Source organism: Alosa sapidissima, chromosome 13 (assembly GCF_018492685.1).
Source record: "Alosa sapidissima isolate fAloSap1 chromosome 13, fAloSap1.pri, whole genome shotgun sequence".
Lineage (NCBI taxonomy): Eukaryota > Metazoa > Chordata > Actinopteri > Clupeiformes > Clupeidae > Alosa > Alosa sapidissima.
Window position 1 is genome coordinate 9,211,564 of NC_055969.1, and position 16,379 is coordinate 9,227,942.

Consider the following 16,379-nt stretch of genomic DNA (forward strand, 5'->3'; position numbering starts at 1 on the left):
AGGATAATTGCTCCATTATCCTATAGAATGGTAGCATTTGTGTGACTCAGATTCTTTTTAGCTTGACTGAGAGGGCAACAAACAGCTCTCATGGCCTTGGGACAAAACAAGCCGTCTCTTATCGTGACCCCGTTTAACAACAAGATCCAAATGTCTTCAATTCAATTTTATTTATTTATATAGAGCCATTAACTGTGAATACTGTCTCCAGGGCACTTTGAAGGGCTCACAACCTAAAGACCCTCAAGGACAAAAACAGAAGGCAACAGTGGCAAAGTGGCAAAGTGGCAAACCCTTTCCCAAACAGGAAGAAGCTATGAGCAGCCAGGGATAACCCTCTTCATGGTTTAGAGGGGGGCCTCTTTCCTGAGGTCCCCCAAGCAACGAGACAGAGGGAAGGGAAGAGGAGAGAAGGAACAAGGGAAGGGGAAGGAAGTCAAGGCTGTTTTGCTGTGGATTCAAGAACACACGAGAGGTACTGTACCTGTACAATCTTCTTGACGTTACCATAAATTACGGTAGACATTTTATCACTCTCATAGCAATGGAATGCGTTTAGGCTTGTGTGCCTCTTCGTTCCCATCTGAGCTCCGCTGCCTGTCTTATAAGAGGACAGATTTACTTGCCAACGTGTAGAAGGTGTGCTCTGTGCAGAGGGAGTCTGTGATTTCCACTTTGGTCTGCATCCGCTTCTCGTCCGTGCCGATGAACCGCACTCGCGATGTGGATCTCAGAGCATCCAGGTGCAGCCCGTACCGGACCTCTGTAACACCACCAGCTGGGAGTGTTACTTAACTCACGAGGCAAATGCGCATACATGTGTGTCTGTGTGTCTAAAATAGTCTGATATTCTCATTTGGGCTAAATGTCATGCATACCACACTTGGGCCAAAGACAACATCACATTCATGCACATCACTTGTCAGCGGTTCAAATTACAGTACCACGCATGCATGTGAAATGCATTAAACTGTGAGATGTTGAAACTTCATGATATATAGATGTAACGTTCTGTCACCCACTTTACAACATCAAAATTACAAACAGCTGCCTATAACAACCACATTAAGTAATATGTTAAGAAGTGGGGGGAAGAATATTTTACTTTGCTTTTCCCATATTCCATTCATTATTAGTCAGTCAGTGACATCATTCTGAAGAAAATCTGCAATGCTAAATTCACAGGCTTCCAGCATGGTCCCACAGCCAGCTGACTTCAATTAATATGTTAAAAAAATAGAAAATAGTGCATTACTTCAAGCTTATACTATCTACCCACACATATCCTGCTCCAGAGTATCAGTGACTTCAGTTAAAGAGTTTATCAGCTGTTTGTCGGCTAGGTATTATGTGCCTGAATTAAAAAAAAAAAAAGTCACGAGCCTCAAGTCATAATATAATTACTACTAATCCACTCACTGGTGACTGGGTTTGTGTCCTTGTCGGATTTGACCTTGTAGGAGAAGCAGATTTTGGTCTTCACGCAAGCAGTTTTGTCATGATCCTCACAAGATGGCTGCTGAAGGTTGATCTTGGTTGGGTCAAAGGTCATATTGGCATGGAGCTCGGCGACGTCCCGAGACCTAGACACACAAGTAAAAAAGAATGGAGTCTGACAGTCTGAACAGTCTGACAAACAGATGCTTCCATGAGCACTGCAATAACACAGATGCAGCACAGTGAATGAGGCAAAGGGATGGACCTCAGCTTTCCCTTTGATGCTCCCCATCACACTCAACATAGGCTCATTATCAGTACCATGGAAGCTGCTTTTAAAGGCATGAAAACAAACAACAAGAGTTTTTTTTTTTTTTTAACCCTGACAGTCCAGCAATGAGAACCACCAGGGTATGTGGAGGTCACTGATTTCCACTGAGCACCGCTGCTGCCCTCAAACAGCTGTGGAATCACACAGTGAAGAGGGTTCACTTGTGTGGGGAGTCTGGAATTAGGGAGTGATCTGTGCAGCCGGGGGCTCCACCGAGGGCCAGCTCCCCCGGGGATGTGTGCAGTGCCGCGGCCTCGCCGGCAGCCATGGGAGCTTCTCACAAAGTCTCTGGCTGGAGGTTTGGATGAGGGCCTTTGGATGAGGGCCTGGAGAGGTCAATACATTCTGTATCAGGGCCAGAGAATGTTTGTGTGGTCTCTGTGTGTGTGTATGTGTGGGTGTGGGAGGAGTGTGTGTGTGTGTGTGTGTGTGTGTGTGTACAGTATGTGGGAGGGCGTGTGTGCCTGTGTGTGTGGGAGGGTGTCTATGGCATTGTGTGTTCTGAGGGATTTGTAGTGTCTTGCACTGACCGATCAGGGAGTTTGTGTTGTGAAGAAGAGGAATGAAAAGCAGTTGTTCAGCCTCCACTCATTAGTTTCTGTTTTCTACACAACAATCCACTCTAGACATAAGGCAAAGGAAAGTAAAGTGCCCGGTAGTTAGCAGACACTTTTATCCAAAGCGAAATGGACTCGCGACGACATAACATTCCTAGTCATTGACAATGCTTTGTCCCCAACTGCCCTCCTTTATGGATCTGTAAAAAGAAACTGTAGTCATATTATTCAGGCAGGACACGGAGTACCATCTTCTGCTGTTCTGTGAGGAGGTCAGTGTTCTCCTGGGATGGGGAGGGAGGGAGGGGGACGCGAGGAGAGGACGGCATGCTAACCTGGAGCCAGGGATGGATGAGCCAGGACTCAGTTCTTTGTGGCTCTAGGAACTATTCTGGTCGTCTCAAAAGCCACAGGTTGACGACATAATAGAGATCTGCCATACGCATTTGAGCTCAAGAAAAAGGGGTCTGGATGGAATGGCTCAGTGGGGAGTTGGAGGAGCGAGAAGTGCGTGACTAGGGTCAGGTTTGGATTGACAGGCTTTAAGAATGCTGGCTGAACCAAGAACTGTTAAAAGTCATGACAAGTGTACAGTGTCAGCTGAGGCCATAGAGACCAAGTAAATAGCTGAGATCAGGCCACGCTGTCCAGCCAAATCTTTAGCACCCCACCCTCTTGACACACACACACACACACACACACACACACACACACACACACACACACACACATACACACACACACACACACATGAAAGTAAGAAACACACACACACACACACACATGAAAGTAGGACACACACACACACACACACACACACACACACACACACTCACCAGTAAAGAGATGCTCCACCCAGACCTCCAATAGTGACGTCAATAATACCATCGTTATTCAAATCCATAATTCCGTGGATGGACTGGCCAAAAAATTTCACTTTGTCACCATCCCCTCCAGCAGCGATGCGCTATGACACACACACGCACACACACACACACACACACACACACACACACACACACAACACAACAAAAGAAGCAGTACAGTGTCAATAAGTTCATTTTAAATTCAGTATTCAGTTGGATATAAAAGAGGCTGCATGAGCAATGCATTCCAGACCACACCATTCTGTTTCTCATGTTCACACCCCCCACCCCACTCTCCGCCATAAATGCCCTCACATCCTGAACTTTTCCCTTTCACCTTACCTGCACATACTTCTGCTTGAGCGTGTTCTGCTTGTTTCCATGGTAAATGTACACCGCCCCTTTGTGGTCATTCTCCAGCGGCGAGCCAATCACCACGTCGGCCGCGCCATCCAGGTTGAGGTCCGGGATGGCGGCGATGGCCGTGCCGAAGCGAGCGCCGCACGGTTCATTCTTGATGCCGCTCTTGTTGTGGGCGCAGGCCTGCGGCTCGGGCTCCAGGGTCATCACATGCTCAAACTTACTATCCTGAGGGGACAAGAGAGGAGCGATGACGCAACGCCATGGAGAATAGCCTGACTAGCGCCAGACTATGAGTCCCCTGCTCTGGAATGATGAGAGGTTTTCAGTTTATTCTTTGGGTTCTACTAGTCCAGCAAGCAGTTGGGAGTTTTTTTGTTTTGGTGAGGACACACTTCCATTGCAGAGATTTCAACAAAAAACAGCACAAGGGGTCTCACAAAGACGCTGTTTTTTTTTAAAAATCATTTGATCACAGATTATATAGATAATGTCGTGGAGAACCGAGCTGCAAAAAGGGTGCAATGATGTCAGCCATTAGCCTGGAGATTCCAGACTCTGGTAATCTGGAAAGATTAAGGGTCTGGCCACGAATAATGTAATGGCCCAACTCGAGGGGCGGCACCAAGCGTGCATTTGGAAATCTCACTGCACGCAATTGGATGAGACTACACGACCAATGTTTACTGACTGATTTCGGACTCCGGCGCAATTGGATAACACCACGACTGTCATCGGTTTAGCTCGCCTTTGGCCCGCCTATATCAGATACACCGATGTGATTGGCTCCCCACGATACAAGTGGCAAAAGTAAAGTGCATCATTACTCATTGCCAGAGTGTCTCACAGAGACAATTCAAATTGTGCTCTTGCGAGAACTCTGGATTTTCCAAGGTAGTCAGCCATCACATTGTGCCTGATTCCAGCTGGTTCTGATCACTTCTGATATAATTTGATTGATGCTCATTAGACCGAAGTCTGAGAGTAACTGGAATCTACTAGAATATTTCTAGACCAAAATTAACCAAATTCTTTTTGCTTTTCAGTGCCAGGCAATCTTTATTTTGTTTGATATAGCATTTCATATTAAGTGTTCTGAGATAGAATTTTAAATTTAGTGTCCTTAGTTATGAATCACCACATACAGAATATTTCACTTTATATTTCGCCTTATTTCACTGCTTGACTGCTTACATATTGTTTTGTCCACTATGACATTAAATGCATTACTATGCAGTCTGTCTGATCAGGCTTATCAGGACCACTATCTTCAATTAGTTTTACTACATGATTAGGTTATCAAAGGTCCTGCCTCCCTCTAGAGTCACATGGATCAGTTTGAGGTAGACCTACACAAAAGTGTATATTCAACTGATTCCCCTCCATAATATAAACCTGGCTCCACAAATGTCTCTAGAGATTTAGATTTTACCTCTTGCCCTTTGGACACACAGAGGAGACTCGGAATAGATTAAATTCACAGGATTTACAGCAAACACGTGCTCTAAATATGCAGGACAGACTGATAAATACACAGCGCCGGGCCATACTGTACACAGTGTCAGCTCTGGCTCTTACAGATGTATACAATTTGTATACTTCAAACACAGGACACAAAAGCACATGACAATGTTCATCAGTGTTCAATCAAGCACGTATTTATCCACCAGATGAATAAACACATGCCACCATGTCACTTCTGGTGTCAGAAACCTGATACATCATTTGATTGAGTGTTTTAAGTCAACTCAAGTCAGATGACACATGGACACGCACAGCCACAGCCAAACTACACATACACACAGATACACACACACATGTGCGCACACACACACACACACACACACACACACACACACACACACATCCATCCATCCATACACCCCCCACCACACACCCACACCCAGACCTACACACACACACACACACACACACACACACCACACACACACTTACCTTCAATTTGAAGACATACACCTGACCTTGCTCTTCCCTCTCTGACCCCATATACATGGGAGCCCCAACCAGGAGCAGGTCAGTGTAGGAGTCCATGTCCACGTCCACCGTCTGCAGCACGCTGCCAAAGTAGGAGCCAATCTGAGGGGAGGAAACAAAACAAGACAGACTGAGCCCCTACTATAATATAACAACACTCCCCCAGACAGCAACTAATCACGCTGATTGAATGAGAAAGTGATATCCAATCTTTAATTAGCGTGTTTATGTCTGAGACAGGACGTGATGGAGGATGGTGGAGGGTGAGACCCACCTGCTTTCCCTCCAGGGTCTGCGTGATGGTGATGTTTTTAGTTTTAACGTCAAAGCGGTAGATAGTCACGCGGCCTGTGTGGTTGAATCGAGGGGCGCCGGTGATGTAGAGCATGCCGTCTGGTGTGGAGGCTGACTGAACGTCGTAACCTGGACACAGAGAATCACTGAGGCTCAGTTGATGCAAACGTTTATTTTGACGATAACAACTGTTACATGACAGGATGTCAACCATTTTTAACTTTCTCTCTTTTAGTTACAATGGCACAGCACTTAATTTTTTCCCAATGCATGACATACAGTACATACACAGTATGAATAATCACAGTAGCCATTTCTTCATAAAAAGTAATTCTGAAACCTGAAGGCTATACTCATTCATAGGCAATTAACTATACTAATTATAGTGCTATCCAAAATCTCTGATCAAGTCAAGCCCAAGCCAAACACGCATGATCTCCTTCCACAGCTGGTTTTAATGAGTCAGTGTTGGAAGGACTTACAGGGAGTAACTTGGAGGGAGTAAAACACCTTATGTATGTGAGACGGCAACAAAACAGTCACCAGTTATTTAGCCCCCATGAAGCCCTATTCTGTTCACCTCCAGCTGTTCACTGTGTTTACGGTGTTCTTCTCTATAAAATATTGCCAGTGTGAGATTAAACAGCTCCATTAAGGCTCAAACAGCTTCCCTTCAAGGCTCAGACAGCAGTAGCTAGGCTATGCAACCTCAGGGCCCTTAAAAGGAAAAGGGCAGTGAGAAATCGGGCCTATTTTTGGTCCGGCTGGTGGCCATTTTGGTTTGGGTGTCTGGTGTTTATGGCTTTGCTCACCAGAACCCGAACAGTGTTTAGACTGGAGTCGTGATGCACTTCAGATTAACAAATGAGGGGCACTGTCTCGCTCACAAGAATGGAATGGGTCATAATGGAAAATCTCTCGCTCTGTGTTTATATTCACTTCTATTGCCAGCGCAACACAACAGAAGGATTAACGCACCACACACTCTACTGTCAGTGTGAAGTAATTACCATACTTCAGATGAATGTGACCGAATAAGACAGTAAGGAGTAGGGTGAGGTCTTAATAAAGCACTGTCATCATCCACATACTGTACTGTAGCATCACAGTAGTAGTAGTACTAGCATGTAGTTGGGCCTTCTAGACCACCTAGTTTCCTGTGTCACATAACAATACTATGTGTATAGCACTGAAATGTATTTTTAAAACACTACAGTGTGTTATCTAGTGTGTTATCTGGGACAGGTAATGGGGATATCCAATCCCATCGAAATAGTATTCTGTCTCACCCTAACACAATGTCATCTGGCTACATATTTATGACCCTGCTAATGGCTGTAGAGATTTTTGCATTCACTTTACTTCACTCTTTAACTGTCTGTTCACAGAAGGGGTACAGAAAGGGGCAGCCTAGCCAGAGTGTCCTACTCACCCACGTAGCCTGCCAGGCCTTCGTATCTCTCCTGCAGGGGGTCGTGAAAGGTGGCCTTGTGGGGCTCCACGGTGACCCCGTCCTGCTGCATGACCACCGTACCGTTCCAGTCGAAGGCCCCCACCGCCCCGAGCATCAAGGCCTCCTGCCACACAGGAAGCCGCACGAAAACCAGACAGGAAGGGGCGGGTCAGCGCAAAAGAGTAAACACATTGTAGGGGAGGTGGGGGGGGCAAGGGGAAATGCTGCAGGACAATGTGCTGGTCAGAAGTATTTCATCAGGCTACAGTGAGTGGGGTCAAGAGCAAAAATAAATGTGTGTGTGTGTGTGTGTGTGTGTGTGTGTGTGTGTGTGTGTATTTGTGTGTTTGTGTGTCAGTGTGAGGAGGGTGTTTTGCTAGCTTCATTCATTCATTCAAACAATTAAAGCTCCAGATTAACAGTATATACTGCCACCATTTCTATAAACAGGGCTGAATGACAGCAAAACAATTCAACAATAGGAACAATTTGTGTGCCTTGACAGGCCTCAAATTAATTTGAACCTTCTGGCCATCTTTATAGTGACCATATAAGTCAAACTGTTCCCGTATCAGTCTTGAGTGCTTGATGACGACAGGCCATTAAGGGTCATTACAAAGGCATGCAAGCGTCTCCAGATAGCGCCATCTAAGTGCCTCATAGTCAGGTGTGTGGGTTGGAGAGCACCAGAAGATTTTGTTTACAGATACGGACCACAGATAGGGACACAGGAAATGCTTCGTGACTACACCGCTGTTTTCATTGGACCGACTGGCTTGAGTCAACTGTCCAGGAAATCATGTGCCCGGCTACACAATGCATGTCCTTAGAGGGTGTTCAGAACACACTCTCTCTCTCTAGTTTCATTTTAAGACACAAATATCAAAAGAGTTTTACGTGATGGTGAATCAGCATGTTACTCAGAAGGGGGAGAGGGCGTATAACTGATGAAAAAGATAGACAAAAAGGATGCAGTTTCGCCAGACCATATCACTGCTGAGTAAAATGCAATTGCATTTGTAACATGACTGTTGGATGACTCTGTAGTCTTGAGCTTGGGGACGTGCTTGCGTCAGCATATTCAAATTGATTTGCTGTACTTATCCTTGAAACAATAACTTACTTTCGAGGCATGGGCGCTGAAGCCTGCCTGGGACATCTCCATTTCAAAAGACGACGTGTGTTTGCCAGACGTAGCTGCAAAACAAAAAACAAAGCATTGTTGCCTGCCTTCCTGTTTTCAGTGTCATCACAAAGCCTTAGCATTAACGTGTGCCCACTTCATCCATCACTGGCAGCCTTTTCAACAGACATCTGCTTGCACTACAACTGAACTTACGGTACCAAATCCCATGGGACACGGTGATGGAATGGATTCAAGACGGCACCTATAAACACAGGCCTTCTCTGGGCATTCAGGCACTACGGTTGAGGAGCCCTCGCCCTTCTCATCCCGCTGGGCTCCTCTCGTCTTTGCCTATTTTTCTTTTACCCCCACTAACACATTCAAGTTGTAGTTCTCGGGGTTTCAAACAAACAGACTCTCTCTACCCGCTGAGAAATCCACCCCCAGCTCTCCCACAAGTGATTTCGAAAGGCATTTAAAAACCGCTTCATAAACACTCAACCTCTGCAAAACAAGGGGATTTTCCTCTGAATTTCAACTGCCGTTTTCTTCTCCTTATTCATGAGGGTTGGTTCATTCATGCCTGATGCTATCGGCAGGAAATGTGAGGCCGTGAAGCAGAAACACACCAGGAGGTGCCTGTACTGCTGTCAGTCAAAAGAAAAGTAAAAAATGAGGGGGGTTCTTACCAAAGATTCTAGAGCGCTCCGCTCTAGAATCTTTGGTTCTTACCCTCCAGAGCGAAGATGCGGCTGCCGAGGGCATCCACAATGGTCAGCAGCGCCACCTCATCAGACACGTTGAAGAAGTGGTCGCCCTTGGGCTCGCTGGCGATCGATTCGATCTCCTCAATGAATGTCTTGACCTGTTCAAGGCTTTTGTTTTGCCTGTTGTAATCACCAAGGACCTAGAGGGAGTAAACAGAATAAATAGTTTAACATGGTCAAATGTTTTTACTTTTCTTAAATATTTTCTTGAATTTACATAAGATTATAGGTGCAGTACAATACAAGAACTCTCAAAATATTAGCTATCATACTTGCACTAGTTTCTAATGCACAAGTCTTTCATGATGTTGAACACAATTTTATGTTTTGGAATCTTGAACTCCGATGTTTAGCTTATTATAAAATCAAATAAATGTCGAACACAACTGACACAACTGGACTATATATAGATGTCTGGAAAATCAACTATACAGACAGCTTTACAGCAACATTTTATGGCTCCCAGTTTGACAGCGGACATCAAGTGGACACAAGAGAACTCTAAATCAAGACTCTGCGAAGTCCATAAGATGCTATTTCCTTCATTTTTCGGCAGATTTCCAAAAAGAAGAAGGAGGAAGGCACAAGCAAGCTACAAAAGCTGCCTTACAAATAGACTGATGAGTATTTGCATCTGTGTCCCTGGTTAGTGGGGAGGGGCGTGTGTGTGTGTGTGTGTGTGTGTGTGTGTATGGGGTGGGTAGGGGGATTGATGGGATGTGATGAAGTGGAGACTCACAGCGATGGAGAATTTCTCAATGCCCTCTTCCTCGCAATTTTCAATGACCTTTTTCAGTCTGTAGTTGTCATGCGACTCTCCATCCGTGACGATCACCATAACCTTCTTGGCATCAGGACGGGCACCCCTCTCCACCGTGAAGGCCTCTTCCCTGTGTGTGTGGCCGGGGTGGGGGGGAGACCAATGCTCAGCTTTAAACTTTCCTTCCTTACTGTCAGAAATCACTAATAATCGTCACAATAACAAACTGTATGACAAATAGCATATTAAACATTGTGCTACTGCATCCAGAACAAAATGTAAACGTATGAAGTAATTGGCTAAAAATGTTCATGTCATCAACTTACAACCCAACTGAAAAATCACATAAATATTATGTCTCTGAAAAGTCATGCTGACAAACATTTTATAACACAGTAGAGATGAAAAGACTGAAAGATTGATTGAAAGAGACTGAAAGAGATTGAAGATGTAGTCATTGCCTAGCACAGGAAACACACCATCACATTCTCACATTCACACCTTCCCCACAAACAGAAATAGGATACAAAGTATATGACATCATCACTTCACTGACATGAACAGAAGATAAATGAATGAATTTAAACATACTGCACATAGTGATTCTATGACTAAGCACAAGGCATGTCTGTGGGCCCTACCGTGCCGTATCAATGCCCAGTGCTGTCATGGTCTTCAGGCCTGTCCGCTGTGGGATCAGTCTTGCATGTTTCAACAGGTCGTTGGTGTTGTCAAACGTGCTCAGGTTGAACTCGTGCCCCACGTTGTCTCCATAGGACACTATGCCCACCTGTGGAAGCGTGCGGCTGTAAGTAACAACTCAAACAGCAGGGTAGGCCTGGGGCACATCCATGAGTGTGTGTGTGTGTGTGTGTGTGTGTGTGTGTGTGTGACATTAATGAAGCTTGGTTAACTAAAGCATTCACCCTTTATTCCACACGTTACATCACGGAAATGTCTCCCCTGCTAATTTAGTCTATAAAAAGCAAGTAATAATTATCATAAAACTCTCTCACACACACACACACACACACACACACACACACACACACACACACACACACACACACACACACACACGCACGCACGCACACACACACACACACACACACACTGACAAACATTCAAGTTCACCAGTACCAGACAAAACACCACCACCTTTCTGTCTGCTTCCCACATACACCTCTACCCACAAACACACCCATGCACCTACGTCCACCCCTGTCCCACCCATTCTTCACACACACACACACAGAGAGTTATTCTTTGTGGTCATCTCTCCCAAGGGCATAATGTGTTAGCGCTCTCTTTTCAAATATGAAAAGCAAAGCTTTGTGAGTTTTTATCCAGGCTCGGAATATGTGGTCATCCTCTGCTGAGGTTTATGGGCCTGTATTTTCCAGTGCCACAGGCAGGAAAACTTACATTTCCTCATCTCTTACCCGCTCAGTCCCCCAGTAGCCAAGGACACCAACTATATACACAGTCCTATTTTAAGTTGTGCTTATACTAGCTCATAAAAGACCATTATTCAGCTAGACTGGAGAATTTAGACAAAGAAGTCCTTGGCTGGTGTGTGTGTGACTGGTGTGCAGTCAACTGGATAGCCTAACAATGTGAACACAGCTAGCAACTTAGCTTATCATTTTCATGACAAAAATGGCTCCACTGATTCCCATTGCCTACAGTAATGTATTAAAACATACAGTATACTCAACACAGTTGTGCTATATAAAATCAGTAAATTATACATGGAATGCATACATTTACAGGGCTGTCAGGGAATATTTATAGTTTTTTCTTGTGGAATGTATACACTTTTTATACATGCCATAACAGTGTAGCTACGCTTGAATGTTATGAGTTAATATAGTCTATTTATCAAATATAACACATATGTCAGTGGTCTTGTACAACAATGCTCTGATCGGATGCCCTACCTGGGACATTGTGGGACCAATTTCAATATTTTGCAGGAACCTGACCACGAAGTCAGTGATACTGGACCAAGGGAAGATACTGTTGGAGCCATCCAGCACAATCACAATGTCCAGTGGCTTTGAACAGCCTGCAGAGGAACATGTACATGTGGTTTATGCACTTCACTCAACACTGCCTTCCCAAAATGGTCCCAATGTTGATGCACTTGCCCATCATGTAAGCAAAGTTTGATGTCAAGCTGTGTTGCTATGGTGAGTGATGGATGGTTTATGTAATAGCTTCTGCTTTTCCATCTTAAGTAGTCAGTAAGTTACAGTAAACTTACAGTAAACAGTCTTACTAATTATACAGTATGATGCAGTCAGTCGATGTGTTGCACTCAGCATACGAGTATAAATAGGAAGTGGTTGAGGAAATACTCAATGCTGGATGGAGATTTTTGAAAGAATGCGAGAAACCTGCAGCTGTTTCTGTGTCTGTGTCTGTGTGTGTGTGTGTGTATGCGTGTGTGTGTGTGTGTGTGTGTACAAGTGTCTGTATGAGTGTGTTCTATGTGTATGTGTCTGTTTGTGTGGATATCTATGTGTACACACTTGAGCACCCATGTGAGTGAGCAGGAATGTGTGTGTAAGTGTGTGTGCTTACCGGACCCGGTATTTACTCTGTCTATGTATAAGCTTTTACATCCGCGCGTGTGTGTGTGTATGTGTGTCTGTGTGTGTGTGTGTGTGTGTGTGTGTGTGTGTGTGTGTGTGTGTGTGTGTGTGTGTGTGTGTGTATGTGTATGTGTATGTGTATGTGTATGTGAATGTGTATATGGGTGTGTGTGTATGTGTGTATGTATGTATGTGTGTGTGTGTGTGTGAGTGTGTCTGTACGTGTGTGTATGTGCGTGCGTGCGTGCGTGTGTGCGTGAATACTCTGTATTTACTCTAAGCCACTGCGTCTGTGCAGGGTGAGATGACATGTCTCTCTAAACTTTCTCCTAACTTGGGCAACAGGGGCAGAGCGTGCTGGCCATGGTTTACCCCAGGAATGCGCTAATGTACACTTAGGGCTGCCCCGACCATGTGTGTTTCACGAGGGAAAAAACGCACGTGTGTGTACGCATGAGTCAGAGAAACAGACACAGAGAGAGTGAGTGACGGATAGAGAGAGAGAGAGAGAGAAAGAAAGAAAGAGAGAAGGAGAGGGAGACATAAATGACATTTGGTACCTTGGATCGTTGGAGTGATGGAGTTTAGCACCTCGAATGAGGAGCTGACGTTTGCACAGATCCCTGAGATGTACTGCTGGTTCCCACACATGTAGCCATACTGTGGGCCGCAAGCCTACACTCAAAGAAGCATTCACACATGCACAAATACACACAGACACACGAGCACACACACACACACACACACACACACACACACACACACACACACACACACACACACACACACACACACACACACACCAACACACACACACACACACACACAGAAAAAAGAGAGAGGAAAAGAGAAGGGTAAATGATGGGCCCAGTTCACTGAGAGATTCCTCTGCAAACTCTCTTTGTGGAAAATCAGCTTGCAGCCCCAGCCTTGGGCTGGGGAAATAAGCAGGGGGAAAAATCGAGTCAGAGCCCTGATATTCCTATCCTAGGCTTCAGTTAGAGGGCACACGACAGAGCAGCCTGAACTAACATCCTGGGAGACTCCCCCACCGCAGACAAAGCGGCAGAGACACACACTGCATGGCAGCAGGGTCTCTATAATTACAAACAATATCTGGAAAATGTGATTTACTTCAAATAAATCTCTGCAAATCATGTCCGGAGCCTTCCCCCCATATCCTCAATTCCTATTTTTTCCCCCCATGCAAGAATTACACATTAATGACCGGCAACAATTCCAAGGGCCTTTAAGCAGTAACTCTTGATCTATTTACAGGGCTTCTGCTTTTATGCTAACATATTAGCACATGCTGTTCAAAGAGTCTTGGCCTACCAGAAATCCACCATTGGGATTGGAGACCAGTGTCGTTCCCATAGTCATGTTTTCCTTGACTTCGTGTATGTCCGGGATTGTCGTGTCCGCTGGGGAAAGAGATGGATAAATAAATAGAGGGGCCAAATGAGGGCTGTGAAAATAGCAGTGGCTAGACTAGATGCTCCTGGTCATTTTTCCCATGAATGCTGTCCTTTTTGTTTCTCTACTGTCATTCTGTGACAGTGTCTGACCGAGTGTGTGTGTGTGTGTGTGTGTGTGTGTGTGTGTGTGTGTGTGTGTGTGTGTGTGTGTGTGTGTGTGTGTGTGTGTGTGTTGTTTGTCAGTGTGTGTGTTAAAAACAGAGAGGTACTGTAGATTGTATTCTATGTGTGTTTGTGTGTACAAGCACGTAGCCATTTTCATATGAGTGTGTGGGTATATGCGGGTGAGTGGGTGTCTGTGTATGTGTGTGTGTGTGTGTGTGTGTGTGTGTGTGTGTGTGTGTGTGTGTGTGTGTGTGTGTGTGTGTGTGTGGTGTGTGTGTGTGTGTGTGTATGCACATGTGCACTTGTATCAGTCTCCTTCTGCATCTTAACACTTGTGCTCTAGCATCCTGTGTGGCTTCACAGCAAATTGCTTTATAGTTCTCAGTAAAAATGTCAAGTTTTTGCCTGAAATTGCACTGTGCCTATTTACAAGGGCATTGTTTCCACCTCTTTTGGGGTCAACCATCAAGTGCTGGACCTCTATAGAAAGCTGAGAACCTGTAGTTTTCGTAGGAAGCAGTCAAGATAACTGTGTGATGTACTGACAAAGAGCTACAGAGGCTAGAATATAGTTTTTTCTTTCTGCCGGATTACAAGCATCTCTGAACTGACCACATTTCAGCCCTCTAGGTCACTTGATATCCCTTAGAAACACAACTGAGCCCTAGCACCAGGTCTTGTGAAGCTGTGTGCAAAAGTTGATCAATATAGAATGAAAATATGAGTGCTTTAGACTATTATTTGCCAAGGTATGCCCATGCGTTTTGTAAAATGCCTATGGATACTCCCCATAGGACTTTTTGTTATCCAAAATGCATACTGACAATCAAATGCTTACTGCACATGAACCCCTTTGTGTAGAAGCATAATCCTGGTCTCAAATGAAAGGTAACACTTTGAGGTTTCTTGTGGACTATTTAGATTGTATGTCAGGTGTTCTGATATAGACTGACTACACAAAATATGGAATAATTACAAATCTATTTTTGCATTTACTTTGTTGGTTCAATGAGTGTGTATAAGATAGACTATACATCTGTACAACTAATATTGGATAATACAACATGAAGATTCAATTTCTATGGATTCTTGTGAATATTTCAGTACCCAATATGAGGCATCTACTTATTGTGCTGCAGCTACACTGCAGCCAGAAGTCAGGGTATCACCAAAAGTGGAGGAGGGGGAGGGGGGCATTTTGGATCAAATTTAAATGAGACATAATAAAATTAATCTGAGAATGTAAAGCACTATACAGATTGTACATGAAAAAAGTTGTCATTTTTGGATTCCCAAGATCCAAAGCTTTGAAATGGTGTATAACATTACTATGCTACATAGCAATATGGTGCATACAATTGATTTAGAATGTTGGGGGGAGGTGGGGGAGGGGGGTAACGTGAAAGTTATTTGGTTAAGACTTTTACACTGAACTCATTGTCAATGCACCACATCTCACTGTGGATAAAATCAAATCAAGACAGTGGTAGAGAGGTATTTTCACTCAGTCAGATTCCAGTGTGTAGTGCCTGCCCTATGCACCACCACTACGCCCTCTACAACAGCTTTCCATGGAGAACCGAGGCGCCTCCTAAATCATGCGTGTGCTCTTTCGCTTTCCTCATTGTGATGCTGCTGCCATGAAAGAGATTGCATGCAGCCCACCCATAACTCATGACACAGTCATGCCAGAAGACTGCCAACATTGTTGGGCTCCTACATAAGGCTTTTAGGTTGATAATAAAGACATTGTTGTCCACAGCAGACCCCTTTTATACAGAGGCCAAGCTCCTACATCACAGCTTGACCTGAGCCATGTTCATTAATCTAACACCTACGTCTGAAATCAGTATTTATAATCAGTAGGTCTTGCTAGTGGACAAAGGCTACTCAGACTTCTCATTTATACCCTCAGGCTTCAACACAACTATGCTGAACAAAAATAGAAATACAGCAATGGAATAATGTCAGAGGTTTATCGCTATAGTTAATATCAGTTATAGTTAATAACGGTTCATATCAATACATTCATTAAAGTTATTGCATTAGGATTCCGCATTGTTATGCTACAGATATGAATTTGAGCACAGGCTTAGAGAGAAATAGGCTTTTGTGAGCATGGAGTAATATTATATTTCAGTTCATATTACATGATGAGACCAAGAGTTTTTCCACTCATATTTGTATTCAGTGTATGCTGTATGATGTGGAAATGATTGCTGGTTTAAAGCACAGAAGATTGGCAGTAGAATA

At 44.4% G+C, this 16,379-nt stretch overlaps 1 protein-coding gene across 2 annotated transcripts in view; it reads right to left on the bottom strand.

Annotated features, from left to right (window-relative positions):
- The window catches only part of itga1 (integrin, alpha 1), a 45,314-nt gene that overhangs the window by 13,516 nt on the left and 15,419 nt on the right, over window positions 1–16,379 (bottom strand). The window contains exons 4-17 of one of the 2 annotated variants that reach the window (XM_042059302.1): window positions 13,879–13,967; window positions 13,104–13,218; window positions 11,887–12,014; window positions 10,588–10,736; window positions 9,926–10,076; window positions 9,152–9,326; window positions 8,417–8,490; window positions 7,273–7,417; window positions 5,821–5,969; window positions 5,508–5,648; window positions 3,534–3,779; window positions 3,162–3,292; window positions 1,420–1,583; window positions 627–763 (exon numbers count right to left, since the gene is read on the bottom strand). In XM_042059302.1, the coding sequence (XP_041915236.1) occupies window positions 627–763; window positions 1,420–1,583; window positions 3,162–3,292; window positions 3,534–3,779; window positions 5,508–5,648; window positions 5,821–5,969; window positions 7,273–7,417; window positions 8,417–8,490; window positions 9,152–9,326; window positions 9,926–10,076; window positions 10,588–10,736; window positions 11,887–12,014; window positions 13,104–13,218; window positions 13,879–13,967 (1,994 nt within the window). Of the gene's footprint in view, window positions 1–626; window positions 776–1,419; window positions 1,584–3,161; window positions 3,293–3,533; window positions 3,780–5,507; window positions 5,649–5,820; window positions 5,970–7,272; window positions 7,418–8,416; window positions 8,491–9,151; window positions 9,327–9,925; window positions 10,077–10,587; window positions 10,737–11,886; window positions 12,015–13,103; window positions 13,219–13,878; window positions 13,968–16,379 lie in introns of both variants that reach the window. The other variant, XM_042059301.1, reaches the window with a different exon arrangement.